Genomic DNA, 13,077 nt, shown 5'->3' on the forward strand with positions numbered 1-13,077 from the left:
CAGGAATGCATTAAAATGTAAGGGGATGGAGAGATGAAATAGGAAAACCAAAGACAGGCCTGTACCTTTGTTCTAGTTTTTTCATAGTTGAATTAATTTGATTGGTCTTTTCCTCTAACCGACCAATTATTTCATTCTTTTCTTTCATAGCATCTTCAGAAACCTGTATCACAAAGAAGGTTAACACTGAAGTAGGTACACAATTTACTGTTACCTCAAGGGATGGGGTTTTTTCCTTTAATATCTGAAGAGAAAAATGTGTAAATTGGCTTCAGGTTTTGATTCTTTGTAAACATCCCTGTCTAAAAAATGTAGCTGACAGTGCTTAAAATTTTCTGCCTAGCAAATTTGTAGTCTTGTGGTTTGCAAATGCAGATGCTGTTTACTCAGTGTACATTTTTCATCTTGGTTTCCTTTCTTGGTTAATAGTGTTGCAAGTCAACTCATACTCACTGATCATCTTTTTAAGTAGCCCTTGTTACACTGATCAACACTACCAACTGGTTCCTCAACAGCAAAGATCAGGGCAGGGCTAAACTGCTGGACTCTGCCCACAAAGTGAATCTGAATGTTATTAATTCATGTGTTCATCAATTAATGTGTTACCCACAGTCCCCAGAAGTACAGCTTTAAAAAAACCCAAAATCCCACAGATTCTAACACACTGAAGAACATTCTCTTCTTATTTTTATTGCCAGTTCTATTTATATTTTTCTTTCACTGGTCCACTTCCCTCATGGTTGCAGATGGAAAAGCAGCACCCTTGGTCTATCATCACAATTATCTCTATGCAGCATCCTAATTTTTCCTCTCATTCTGACAAAGACTTGAGTGGTTTCTTGGGCTGGTTTTGATAATTTTTTCCGTAAATGACAGTTGCATTCACTGTTTGGTCATTTGTTACCTGCATGTTTGATCTCTGAGATCCATATTCTCCAAAAAAAACACTGAACTGTGAAAGATTTTCTTAATTTGTCCACAGATTATTTAAAAACAAACAACCAAAACCCTCAAAACAAACCCCCCACAACCTTGTCTTCCAAATGCTTTTCCTTCCTTTGGAAGTTCAGATCTTCTCTTTAACTCACCTATGTGCCTAAATTCTTTTGGATTTTTATACAACACAGGCCAAAAAGTGTAATTATCACTAGATAGTTTATTACTCTCCCTGTTCCCCACAGCATGTTATTAGGCATTATCATGCCTTTTTCCTCTATAAGCCTACTAACAGCAAGGGACTGCCTTAAGAACTGCTTTGTGTGAGAACATGCTTGCATCAGTAATGTTCTAAAACAACACCCTGATCTAAGAAGTGGGAAGAAACCAAAAATTAAGGAAATGGCAGCATTTAACTAAACAAAATGGTAATGCATCTCTCTCACCCCAGTCTAAGTTGTTTCAGCAGTTTGACAGCTGTTAAACTGTTCCTTTACCTGCAGCTTTTGATACATTTCCATGTTAATTGCTTTAACTTCATCAAGCTGCTGTCGAAGGCCTATGAGGGTATCCTGCTTCTCATGGATGTCCTTCTCCAGCAACTTCATAGCAAGCTCTATCTCATGTTTCATACTAACTTGAACCACTAGTTCATTCTCCATATCCTGTAAAACACAATGCAACACAGAATCCTAAAATAATCATGCAGCATTTCATCTCTGTTTTGAAAAAGAAAAAAGGTAACTTCAAGAGAGCTGCAGCATCACCTGAAGTGATGAAACTCTGCCCCTCTAACTTTGCAAATTGTCCACTACATAAACATGACACTCATGCACTTTGTGATAGATGCCTTTTTTAACCTGGTGAAAAGACAACTCACTTTTATAAGAAATTACCCTGCCAGTGTTGCATAACAAGTTGCCCAAGCATTAATTACAAAAAGAAAGCTAAAAGATACCTGTTGTCACAAGAAAGGTTTACCATGCATCCACAGCATCCAGTATTGCTAACAGCTTACCTGAAAATTTACCAAAGAAAATGTATGTTCTTTACTAGGCTTAGCAAGATTGTTACGGGAACACTGATGGTCTGTCAAAAACCTCTTTTTATTACAGGTGGTTAGAGAAAAGGTGATTAAAGGCAGCACGTCAAAAGCAAAACTAGAAATATTTATGTACTGACACTTCTCAAGCACAATCCTTTCTAGAAGTGTGTGATTCCAGCAAAGAACACTCACTTGTCTAAGTTGTGACTCCTCCCGAAGCTGCCTGCGGGCTTCATTGTACATTTCATCCAGGCCCTGCCTGGAGTGCTTGTATGTCTGCAGTTCTGCTTCAACATCCACTTTAGTTGCCTACAAACATATAAATAATTTACCTTTCTCCAACACAAGCTTAGCAGTTAGTAGCATAAGTTTAAACACTTGTGGGGAACAAAACCCAGCAACTTCCAAATACATCCTCCAAGCACAGCACCAAGAGGCAAAGAGCTGCTCCTGCTACGTTGGCATCAGTTTGATGAGGATTGAGTAAATCTAGCAAAATAAATATCTGCATTGCAGTGCCTCCTTCAGGAAGGGACTCTAACACACAACTCTTTCAGCACTGAGCAATCCAAACACCTGCTTTACCTGTGCTTTTATCAATGATCTGTACAACACATACAGGAAGTTACACAAGGAGCTACAAAGCACACCTTTAAAAAAGAGTTCAGGAGTTCTATCCACAATTACTCCAATGACATTTCACATACTGAGACAGTCAGAACAGACAGTTTGCCAAGTCAAACACACACTAGTTTGACACAATCTTCAGGTAACAGTGCCTTAAATGCTCTGAGATCATGCTTACAGTTTAATTTTTAAAAAAGAAGGGCAGGAAAAAAGAAATGGCGTATGTTTAGAAAACAACCAAGTGTCTTATAATTTCTATATATTTATGTGATTATGAAGTTTCCCTTACGTGACAGGTACTTATCCCTAATAAAAGTTGTTTTAGGTTTGGCCCAGGAACATTCAAATTACAATGAAGCACATGACACTGCTACATTAAATATGGCAAAATTGTATACCTCTAGATGATGCTGTGTTTTCATTAAAATAAGAGTATTTTCACTCCTTAATTGATGGTTTTCTTCCTGAAGTTTAATTATATTGTTTTTGGCAATCGCTAACTGGAAAAAAAAAAAAAAAGAAAATAAAACAAACAGCAGTATGATTACTTTTGTGAGTGGAAATAAAGAAAAAACATTCCAATGAATGCAATTCCAAGACACTGTCTGCCCTGTTCTCACAGTCCACCCAAGAGAGGTTTAACTGTTTTTAAAGAAAACATAAAGCTCCTGGGTTTAGTAGTGAGTCACTCTCATTATACAACAGCATGTGTGCTCAAGATAGTTTATTACTGTATATCTAGTAAAAAATATGCTTTCTTTTCATTGCTTCATCATGATTTCAAGATCCTCAACTCCCTTTCCTCATCCAGAATCTTTTATTTCCATTTGGATTAACATTTATCCACTTTTCTTCTTTTTTGGACATCTTAATATGATAAAATGGAACAATTTACATAAGGAGAATTCTCCCAGATAAGAAGAAAACATATTTACAAAATAGAAAACATTACAGCTTGGCACTACTGGATATACCTTAATGTCAGAATTACAAGCCAGCTGATCAAAACAGGTGGGCAGGGGGGCTGAAGGCTTTTAAAGGAACCAGAACACTCTGAGAATTAACTCTCAGAATAATGTTTTCCCCTCTGTCTGGTTCCTTAACACCCAGAGTGAAACAGCTATCCCTTCATCAGCTGAATTTAGACATTTCATTAACTGTTTCTCAAGTAGCTCTGATTTTAAAAAATTGTGCTCTCTCTTATAAAGCTAAATATATTGGAACCTAGTCAAGATAACTGAAAATACAGGATATGTATATAAAACCAGAGCTACAAAAGTCTAAAAAAATATATAAGCATATGATAAATAAGCAAGAAACAATCTTTTGACTAAAGCTGAGAAGAGTAACAAAAATTGCTTGGTGAACTACTTTCTTTGTAGAACTCTGATTCTGTGATTCTGGTGTCTTGCATTATGGACTACTCATCTGCACAAAAACAGGCTGACAGCTGGCAGAAAGACAGGCTTCTCTTCTGCTTTGGTCCAAAGTGGGAAATGACAATGTTCTTCAGAATGCATGCACTGATGCTGCAGGCTACCTTGGCAAGCTGACTTCAAATCCCTGCAGCTACTGCCCCTCCTCTTCTCGCCCAAATAAAGGTATTTGAACATCTTATACAGAACTTATATAGATTAAAATCATACCAGCATGCTTAGAAAAACAGTACATTTGAGAGTAAATCATATCTGTTATACATTACTGAAATTAAGTAATTATACCTCTTCAATCAGTTTGGTGTTTGATTTCTCTAGTGAATCAACTCTTGCATGTAGACTGCTAACTGTGCTACTGAAAGAGAAAAAGAAAAACACATCACTCAAAATCACATCAAAACTCATTCAACCAAGCTCAAAAGCTTTAATGCAAGGCACAACGGTTAATGGTTAAGCCTCAAAGGTCTGCTCCCATTATTTGAGGTTTTCCTAGATCTTGGAAATTAAGTTTCTTTTGCTGAACACTTATACACCCCTTTTGCACGCCCAGTGCCATCCCTGTCACCCAAACTCCTGGTTGGGTATCACTTTATGTATTTTCTCCCTTTCCTTTTTCCTCACAGCTATACAGTATCCAAACAATTAACGAGTCCCCTTAAAAGACAATTTACGAACTAGCTGGGATTTTTTCCCCATATAACAAAACACTTATTCAGGTTCTCTTCCCCCAAAATCCATCTCTTTTATAAATCTATTTGCTTCTCCACATTTTTTGAGCTTTATCCTCAGGCAACCTCTTTCTTGATGCTTCTTGACTTCATTTCTAAGGCTCATCAGAATTTTATTCCCTTTTATTACTCTGTTTTTTTATAATAACCAACTATATCCAGGCCTTCTCCATTACCTGACTGCCCTTTTCTGCTATAAGCAGATCTTTTAGGCTACACTTCACACATCAGAAAAAAATAACTAACAAAACCCAAAACTATCTGTAACACTGTTTACTTTTCCACATACTTCTCCTGTGGTGCCCTCAGAAACTACCAGTTCATTATGGATGGCAAGGCAAGGAAATCAATGTATTTTAGGAAGGAACAGCTGACCTGAAATTAAATAGGAGAGCTGTTGAACCACTGATTTGCCAGTAAGTCCATGCACAAACCAGTGTACAAGAACATACTCAGTACCCGGGGGCTCACCTGAATAGTAACAGCTACCACCACACAAACATCACTACTTCTAAATGTGACAGTTCCTTTCTCCTCCTTAACTTACTTCTATGCTGCTCACACTTGAAGTAGTACTCAGCTATTCTGTCCTGTCAAACCTACAATGTATAAGCAGTTTCCAGCAAGCAATTAACCTGTTCAGATTTGGTTCTAGGCTACAAACTAGGATGTTATGAAAGGCAAAGAAACAAAAATGTGTGGATTCACCAAAATCACTCAATCATACTTCTTGAAAACTGTTGAATGCAGTTAAAATCCAGATCAAGCTTTTCATTCCTGTGAAGTTATGAATTGTGAGGACCTTGATCTGTTTTGACCTGGTTTTCATTTCTTTGATGAATAAAGGTTCTGACTGTAAAAAACAAAAGCATGAAAACTGAGACTTCCTCAGTCTGCCCAGATGAGTGCATCCTTTACAACTTAACAACATCCTCAGTCTAAAGATAAGCAATTTGCATGCTTTCCTCTGAAGTTCTCTCTCACAAAGCTGTGGTAGAAAAGGAATTGGAGGCAGTTTACCCCTGAGTCTGGACTGACGTGTGTACTTCAAAGTAATACTTACTTCAGTTGTCTGTTCAGTTCTTCCACATAATTCTTTTGGTCCAAAATTTCAGCAATCTGTACATTTCTAAAGCAAGCACATAATAAAATTAGCTTTAACAAAATGAGGTAGTGAACCGTGTATTGAAAATATTATATATATACATGTCAATCATATGCAAATGTACATCTTAATTGTGCTTTTTAAAAAGAAAAGCAGAAACTTCATCTCACAGTCACAAAGTCAGTAACTTACATGTTGTGACATCAGTGTGAGACAAAAAACCCCAATGATTCAACTGCAAACAATTTCTCTACATGGAACATAAGAACATCTCCAGTGTCACAAGAAAAAGGATGTTTATTTACTCTGCTGTATCTCCCATTCTTTGAAACACTGACTAAATCCCAAGTAGAAGACTTAAAGACTAGCAGGTTCTTTCTCCATCAGGTAAAGGAAGTAGGTGATGATGTTGAGGCTTGCTTCAGAGCACAAATACTCTTCCAGCTAACTAGCAATACCGAACAACATGGCATCACACCTCTCTCAAGACAGTGAAATCAGAAGAGTTCACCTTTAGGAAACCTGACTTACTTGTAAAAGGAACAGGGCACCAGTCAAGAAATCATTAGTTAACATGCAAAATCTCAGGTATTTGGTGACAACGTACCTTTCCTTTCCCCCAATCTCATCATCACTCTTCAAATACATAGAGAAATCGATCACCCCAACCTAGAGGAAAGCAAATGTACAGTTTCCTATCATACAAGTAACTGCTGTTGATACTCACAGTCCTGTATCTACATCAATACTAGAACCTCAGCTACATCAGCTTTTTAAGATTGGTCCAGTTTCAGAGAGAATCTCAAGAAACTAACCTGTAACATTTTAAACATTTTTTTTTATGTTTAGTCACATGTATTTGTTAAGAATTATGTTGCCTTGGAACAAAATTAGCAACATTCCATGTACCAAATCCAAAGAAAAGATGTTTTACCTCTGACTGAGCTTAGCCAAGAATTTATAGGAAGACTTTCATTTGGAGAATGTTCAGATGCTATGCAACACTATCACTGATTGAATGGACTTGTGATGATTTGCCTGTAATGTTTCATGTGATTTCCTACCACAGCACATCTCCCAAACTGATGTTTCCCCCACGTTTAGCTTTTCACTGTTCCTTGCCAAATACTGCTGCCTTTCCACACTTGCTGATTCCCAGACGTGCCAATTCAACTGCTGTGGCATTCAGAATTTACAGTGTTTGTCTCGAACAATCCAAGAGATAAGTGCAAGATATCTGGTGTGTGTCTTGTGACATCTGAGAAAGAACATCTGTTGATAGACTCTTAGGGAGCAGGATGCTCCCCTGCAATAAATTAAACCTGTGGGGTCAGTTGTCTCATCCTCCCCTTCGTTATGCAGAGATCTCAGCAATTATCCCAAAAAGGACTATCTGCAGGCCTTGACTCGGGGGCATACTATGTCCCCCCCCTTCCTATCTCAGAGGAGCACTGAGAAGATAGGAGTTTTTCCTTACTCCGGAAAGAAAAGTGGGAGGGGCAGTGGGCAAGAACTGTATAAAAGTCTGGGACTCTATGGGTGCATTGGAAGTACTTTTCCACCAGGAACCACTTCCCCACCGACGACATCGCTGCACCGTGGGTGCTAACTATGCTCTCTCGCTTGCTGTCCTCTATCTCTCTGCTTTCTCCTCTCTTTTCTGTCTCTGTTTTCCTGCCTGTCCTATCCGCTCTAGGGACTTTTGCTTTGTTACTCTAATAAAAGTTTGTTGTGCATGTGACATCTGACCTCGTTTGCGTCTTAATTTCACCAGTTGGGATCACCTTTATGAAAAATTGCCACGTGTCCGAATACCGGATCGTGACAACTGCATTCATTTAAAAAAAATAATCTTCTAAATCTGAATCTAATCAATGTATTTTCTCTTCAATTGTAATTTAATGATAATACTACAACTAACGTTACCATGAGTTCTGCTTCCAGCTCTATTGATTAAACTCTTAACAGAAGTATTTAACCACATTTGCTTTACCAAAACCCTTTATTTTTGGGTCTCTAGCAGCCTCTTCACAGAAGTATTTCTATTTCTCTGATCTACTGCTTCCTTCTTGAGCCCCTTTCAGCTTTTGAATACAACTAACTTTCTAAGCCTACCATTTCCTTAGTTTGTACACTGCTCCCCTGTCAACTTTCCTACTACAATCTTCCACTTGTTCTTTCCATATCCTTTCTAGAAAGTCTCTCCTCAAAAAGCATTTTTTAAAAACATACTTTGCTTACTAAAGCAAAATGCTATTTCTATTTTAAAATAAAATGCTACCTCTATAAAAGTTACTTTGTTTTCATTCTCCCTTTGTGCATACACACATTTTACCACTCTTTTTCTAACATCCCAAAACTATGCTCCTGGATGTGACTTCCCTCATCCTTCATCAGTTTCTGCTCAAAAGAACTCGCTGCTTCTGGCTTTCCTGAGAAGGTCCCTTCTTTACACTACTTTTCTCAAACAGAATTACTCTAAAATCTCATCTGGACAGCCACTGCTACCTTCTCAAATCAAGTTTTATGTTCCCTCAAACAGCAAAGCCACCAAGTGACCTAGATAACAAAGGTGTAGCTAGCAATAGATTTTGTGCTTTATAATGCACACACATTTCTCAAAACTAAGAAAAGCACATTGGTAAGTTTTCTGTAATTACAGGCTTTCCAATATTACATCTTCTGGTGCACAAGATGAATGCCTGAAATACTAGATAGTAAATAGAATTAAAAAGTCAAAGACAAATTAACCCTACAATTCACATTCTTTGCCATAGAAATTGCTTTTTCATCAAACAGATGCTGAAATACAGTAGATAATCACTTAAATGGTTAAATTTTTTTTTCCAGAAAGAAGCTGCACAAAACCAATCAGGGTTGAACACAGCCTACCTTGATTTATAAATACTTGTTCATCTGCCTTTAGAAAGAATCAGTCAAGATTTTCTCAGTAAAAGATCAAAGTTCAAAGTCAAAGCACTTTGCAAAGGAGGAAGAAATTCTAAGTCTTGTTTTGTGGATTGACAGCAGTGACTCTCTTGTGAGTTGTTTTACTACACTATGTAAAGCAAGTTCTTCTGTCAGGTCCTTCATATATTCCTATTATGTTCCAGAACAGCAATAAATTAACCGAATGGGATAAACTGAACATGGAACTATTCTTCTTCTGTAAAGGGAAAGATGAAGTTACGCAATTAAGGAAAGAACTCTGCATTACTACTATTGCATCCATTTGACAACAAAGCATTTGCCCTTGCTGTCTGACAATTATCAACATCTACAGGTCTGACCCAATAGATACTGAGGTTAATGCAACAGCCCCCACTGATCCAACGAGCTGGATCACACCCTAAACAATCTCTAGTAAGATTTCTAACAAGTCACAACTCCATAGTAACAAAATTCACAGTACATAAGAATCTTATGGATTGTATGTACATGAGTTTACCTGTATTGACTTACTTGTGAATCTAGGTCTTCTCCCTTCACACACAGGTTAGCATCTATCACATTTAACCCGACCAACAGCCCAACAATAACTGCTCCTTCTTCCTCCATCATTAATGCATGATACTCATAAAATTCACTGTTACAGAAGAAAATTGCATCTTATTGGTATATTCAGTATCCTGACATGCAATAAATTAATAATAAATGACATCTAAATCTGAACTGTTTCTCTGATTTTAGCCTTAGCTCCAACAGCCTTAAAGACAAACTGGGTCAGCCCACACTTTCACCCCATAAATATTTCAAAATTGAAAGTGCATAGTTTGTCTCAGAGACTATTAAAAACAAAGATACTATCTTTGGCTCCAGAAATGTGAGCCACAAGCTGCTGGAAGACAGGAAAACTGGGGGGAAGGCAAAATTTATTTTGCTTTTTAAAAAAACCAAAACCTGCAATAGGTGGATCTTAGGCCACATTGAGTCAGACAATTCTTATGCTGTTAAGAAACACTACAGAATGCAAAAGAAGAATGGTAGATAATTTACCTTTTGTGAAAAAAGGTCTGGACTTTAATGACCACAAGATTGAAATTAAAGAAGCCAAGCAGGAGATTAAATGGGTAAGAGATGACAAATGGAGAGAAATGGAAAGGGCTGAAATGCTAAAAAGGCTTTTAAAAGAACAAAATACCAACATTTACTTGCTCCTCAATTTTTGTAAATTTCTACAGTTTCAGACTCTATGAAACAAACTGTGCTTTAAATTGAAAAGTTGACAGCTGTTGAACAGCAATGTCATCCTGACATACCAGCATTATCTAGGCATACAAGAGAAGTCTTAAAAATATGTATAGGTTATAGAACTGAAATTAAGATGACAAGCATCTTTTTTCCCCCTTTGTGCTTCAACTGCCTCATCAGAAAGGATAAGCTACACGAGAAGAGAGCAATGCCAGTTCTAGAACTGTGAAAGGAAAGTTCAAGCCAACCGTCCTCCATGCTCAGAAGGAAACCATGCGTATAGTGGGAGTGAATTCATCTCCTCTCCAGAGGTTTCCATATCCTGCATGGCAGAGGAATGAAGCAGGAACCCTTCCTCATCACCCTCGCCTACAAAAGAGCAGCCAAGATCGTTGAAGAGGGCCATGATGGGGAGGGAATATCTCTTGAGCTGTCACTGGCCCCCAGCCTCGACGGGGCGGCCGCATTTGGCCCCTCTGCCCTCACGACTAGAAGAGAGCAGCCCTGAACCTACACCCTGAAGCTACATCCTCATTTTTTTTTCTTTCAGGAGACTAAATCTCTAAAAAACAGTAAACCAAATCTACTGAATTGTTTACCTGAGAAGATCCCTCTGGAGGATTAAGCAGCGCAGATAATCAGCCATTTTCTTCTGCATGAGCGCCAACCGCAACCAGGCCCGGGCACGGCCCAGCGGGGTCCTGAAGACAGACACAGACAGTCCCAAATCAGCAATGGATTCACTCATTTGTGCTTTGTTCTCACACAGTACATGCCTAGCAGCATGGAAAGAAGCTTTAGGAGTGGTGCTGTTTTACTCAAAGTACCTTTTGAACCTGACAGTGCCCATAAAGATAACCCTCAAAATTCTGTTTCTACCTGAAGTAAAATTGCAACAACTTAGACTCCTACCTGCTACTTGCTTATAAGGTCTTCAGAGCAATTGTGAGAAAGGTAACCAAATGTCCCTTACAACTCATCACAGCTTCCCAAGCCTGTTCTCTGGGCCTACACAACACGTGTAGGCCACAACACCTGACTTCTAGCCTGAACTCACACTTGTTTACTAATTCAGTGGCATCTTTGAAAGACAATTCAAAAAACATGAAAATGTATGTAACTAGCAATATCCAACAAATTAAAACTGGAGCTTTAGATCCTCCTCTTCTAAAGCTTGCACACTTAGAAGTGGTAAGCACATAAATGCAAAAAAAAAACAACCACAAAAAACCAAAACAAAACACCAAAACCCACATGTTAATCAGGATAAAGAGAGAAATACGCTTGGCAAAGGGTAATTTATATATCTACATGCTTTAGATAAAGCTATAAATTACATCCCTTATGCTGCCATATACCAATCACAAGGTAACCAAATCCTTTTGGAATTTAATGTACAGCCAACTAATTATAAAGTTAAATACAAAAGCAGAGAGCAGACCAATGGGAGGAGCATGAATTTACATCTGAGAAGGATACTACACACAAGAATCCGAAGAACTGCCAACTACTTCCCTCTTCAGTATGTTACCTTCTGTCTTCATACAGCTTTTGCTGACTAGACTCATGTTTGCTGCAGTTCTAGACTGCAGAGTGATGCACAACCTGCTCCTTTTTGCACTGTTTTTGTCCATCATTCAGAAAACTTTTTCCCCAGGAATGTCAGAACATAAAAATAGTCCTTTTTTAGATGTTTTGTGCAGAACATGAAGAGCTAGCACGACTCATCCGTGGTCTCCCCCGTATCATGTGCTAGCTGTTCAAAGGCTTGATTAATGCCAAATGAAACCATGAGACATCTGTAGATTCCCAATCATGTCCTTTATTTTGGTCCTTTATTTGCTGTATTTTACCATTACTACTTACTTAAGGCCAGGCAAATCTCTGACACTTGCTGCTATTTCCTCAGCTTCTGGATATAATTTCTCCACAAGTTCCAGAGGACCCCAGATGGTTTTATTGTAACTTAGAAAGGATTTTCTTACTGGAAAAAGAAAAATGAAGTAACTGAATTAAATTACTGGAGTAGCTTCCTTCAAAATAGGCTTTGTGACAAAAGGGTTAAGTTCTGAGCCTAGACTTCCAGATAACAGAGAACTCCAGCACTGGTCAGTTCACCAGTATCCATCCAAAGCCATCTCCCAAATTAATTTGCTGTGAACATAAAATTGCTGTGCTACAACAAAATAACTACATATAAAGTATGACTAGCTAAAACTCTAAGCTACATATAGATACATGCAGCTGTAGAAATCACTGGACCATTTAAAACAAATTATATACAAAACAAAGTTGGTAAATGTGGAAATATATATTGTGAAGTATTAATAATAACACAATTATAAAAGGTAACAATTTTCCTATTTTCTTTGCTCCTTGAGGCAACATTAACACACTTTGATTTTAGCAGATTCAAGAAAGAAAGGAAGAAAAAGGGCATGTTTGGGATGAGAAACAGGCAGCTAGAGCAATTACTACACCTTTAAGGCCATGCTTCAGGCAGTGTTCCATGACAACAAAGAACTGCTGCAAAGGTGGGTAATCAGAATCCAGAGTGCGGCCAAAGCTCAGAGCTGATTCAATGAGTCCTTTGATACTCAGTTTAGCCATGTTCAGTAAATTAGCTCTTTCTACAGCTGTGGGGTCCTTTACAGCTAAGACAATAAAGAACAAAAAAAATACATGTTACAGTTCAAGTTTTAGATGAGACACAAAATAATAAAATGCTTTATGGCTGCCCTTGTTCAAAGGAAAACTTCATCTAGATAAATTCAAAGGAATAATTTAGTAAGTGCTATGGAAAGCATCCACTTCAAACAACATTCTTACAGGTCTTGCATGGTTTTAACAGATGAAGTGACAAGGCTGCACATGCCAGTTCTCAGACACTGTGCTGCCTCAAAGACAACCTCAGAAGCAGTCAGTAACTGGAAATTACCTCAGACATCAATATGCACTCGAAAGCTCTCCTGCATAACAGCAATGAGCACCCTTACCAGGATCTCAAAG

The 13,077-nt window shown here is 38.0% G+C and overlaps 1 protein-coding gene across 1 annotated transcript in view; it reads right to left on the reverse strand.

Moving 5' to 3' along the window:
• RUFY2 (RUN and FYVE domain containing 2) overlaps positions 1–12,717 on the reverse strand; it is a 23,092-nt gene extending 10,375 nt beyond the window's left edge. Inside the window, exons 1-11 of the mRNA XM_009994858.1 lie at positions 12,549–12,717; positions 11,935–12,052; positions 10,668–10,769; positions 9,340–9,463; positions 6,485–6,546; positions 5,836–5,901; positions 4,330–4,399; positions 3,007–3,108; positions 2,174–2,290; positions 1,434–1,601; positions 66–163 (exon numbers count right to left, since the gene is read on the reverse strand). Of these exons, the coding sequence (XP_009993160.1) occupies positions 66–163; positions 1,434–1,601; positions 2,174–2,290; positions 3,007–3,108; positions 4,330–4,399; positions 5,836–5,901; positions 6,485–6,546; positions 9,340–9,463; positions 10,668–10,769; positions 11,935–12,052; positions 12,549–12,678 (1,157 nt within the window). The 5' untranslated portion in view covers positions 12,679–12,717. The remainder of the gene's footprint in view (positions 1–65; positions 164–1,433; positions 1,602–2,173; positions 2,291–3,006; positions 3,109–4,329; positions 4,400–5,835; positions 5,902–6,484; positions 6,547–9,339; positions 9,464–10,667; positions 10,770–11,934; positions 12,053–12,548) is intronic.
• Between the last annotated feature and the right edge of the window lie 360 nt (positions 12,718–13,077).

Source organism: Chaetura pelagica, unplaced genomic scaffold (genome assembly GCF_000747805.2).
Source record: "Chaetura pelagica isolate M959 unplaced genomic scaffold, ChaPel_1.0 scaffold112, whole genome shotgun sequence".
In the NCBI taxonomy this organism is placed as follows: Eukaryota; Metazoa; Chordata; class Aves; order Apodiformes; family Apodidae; genus Chaetura; species Chaetura pelagica.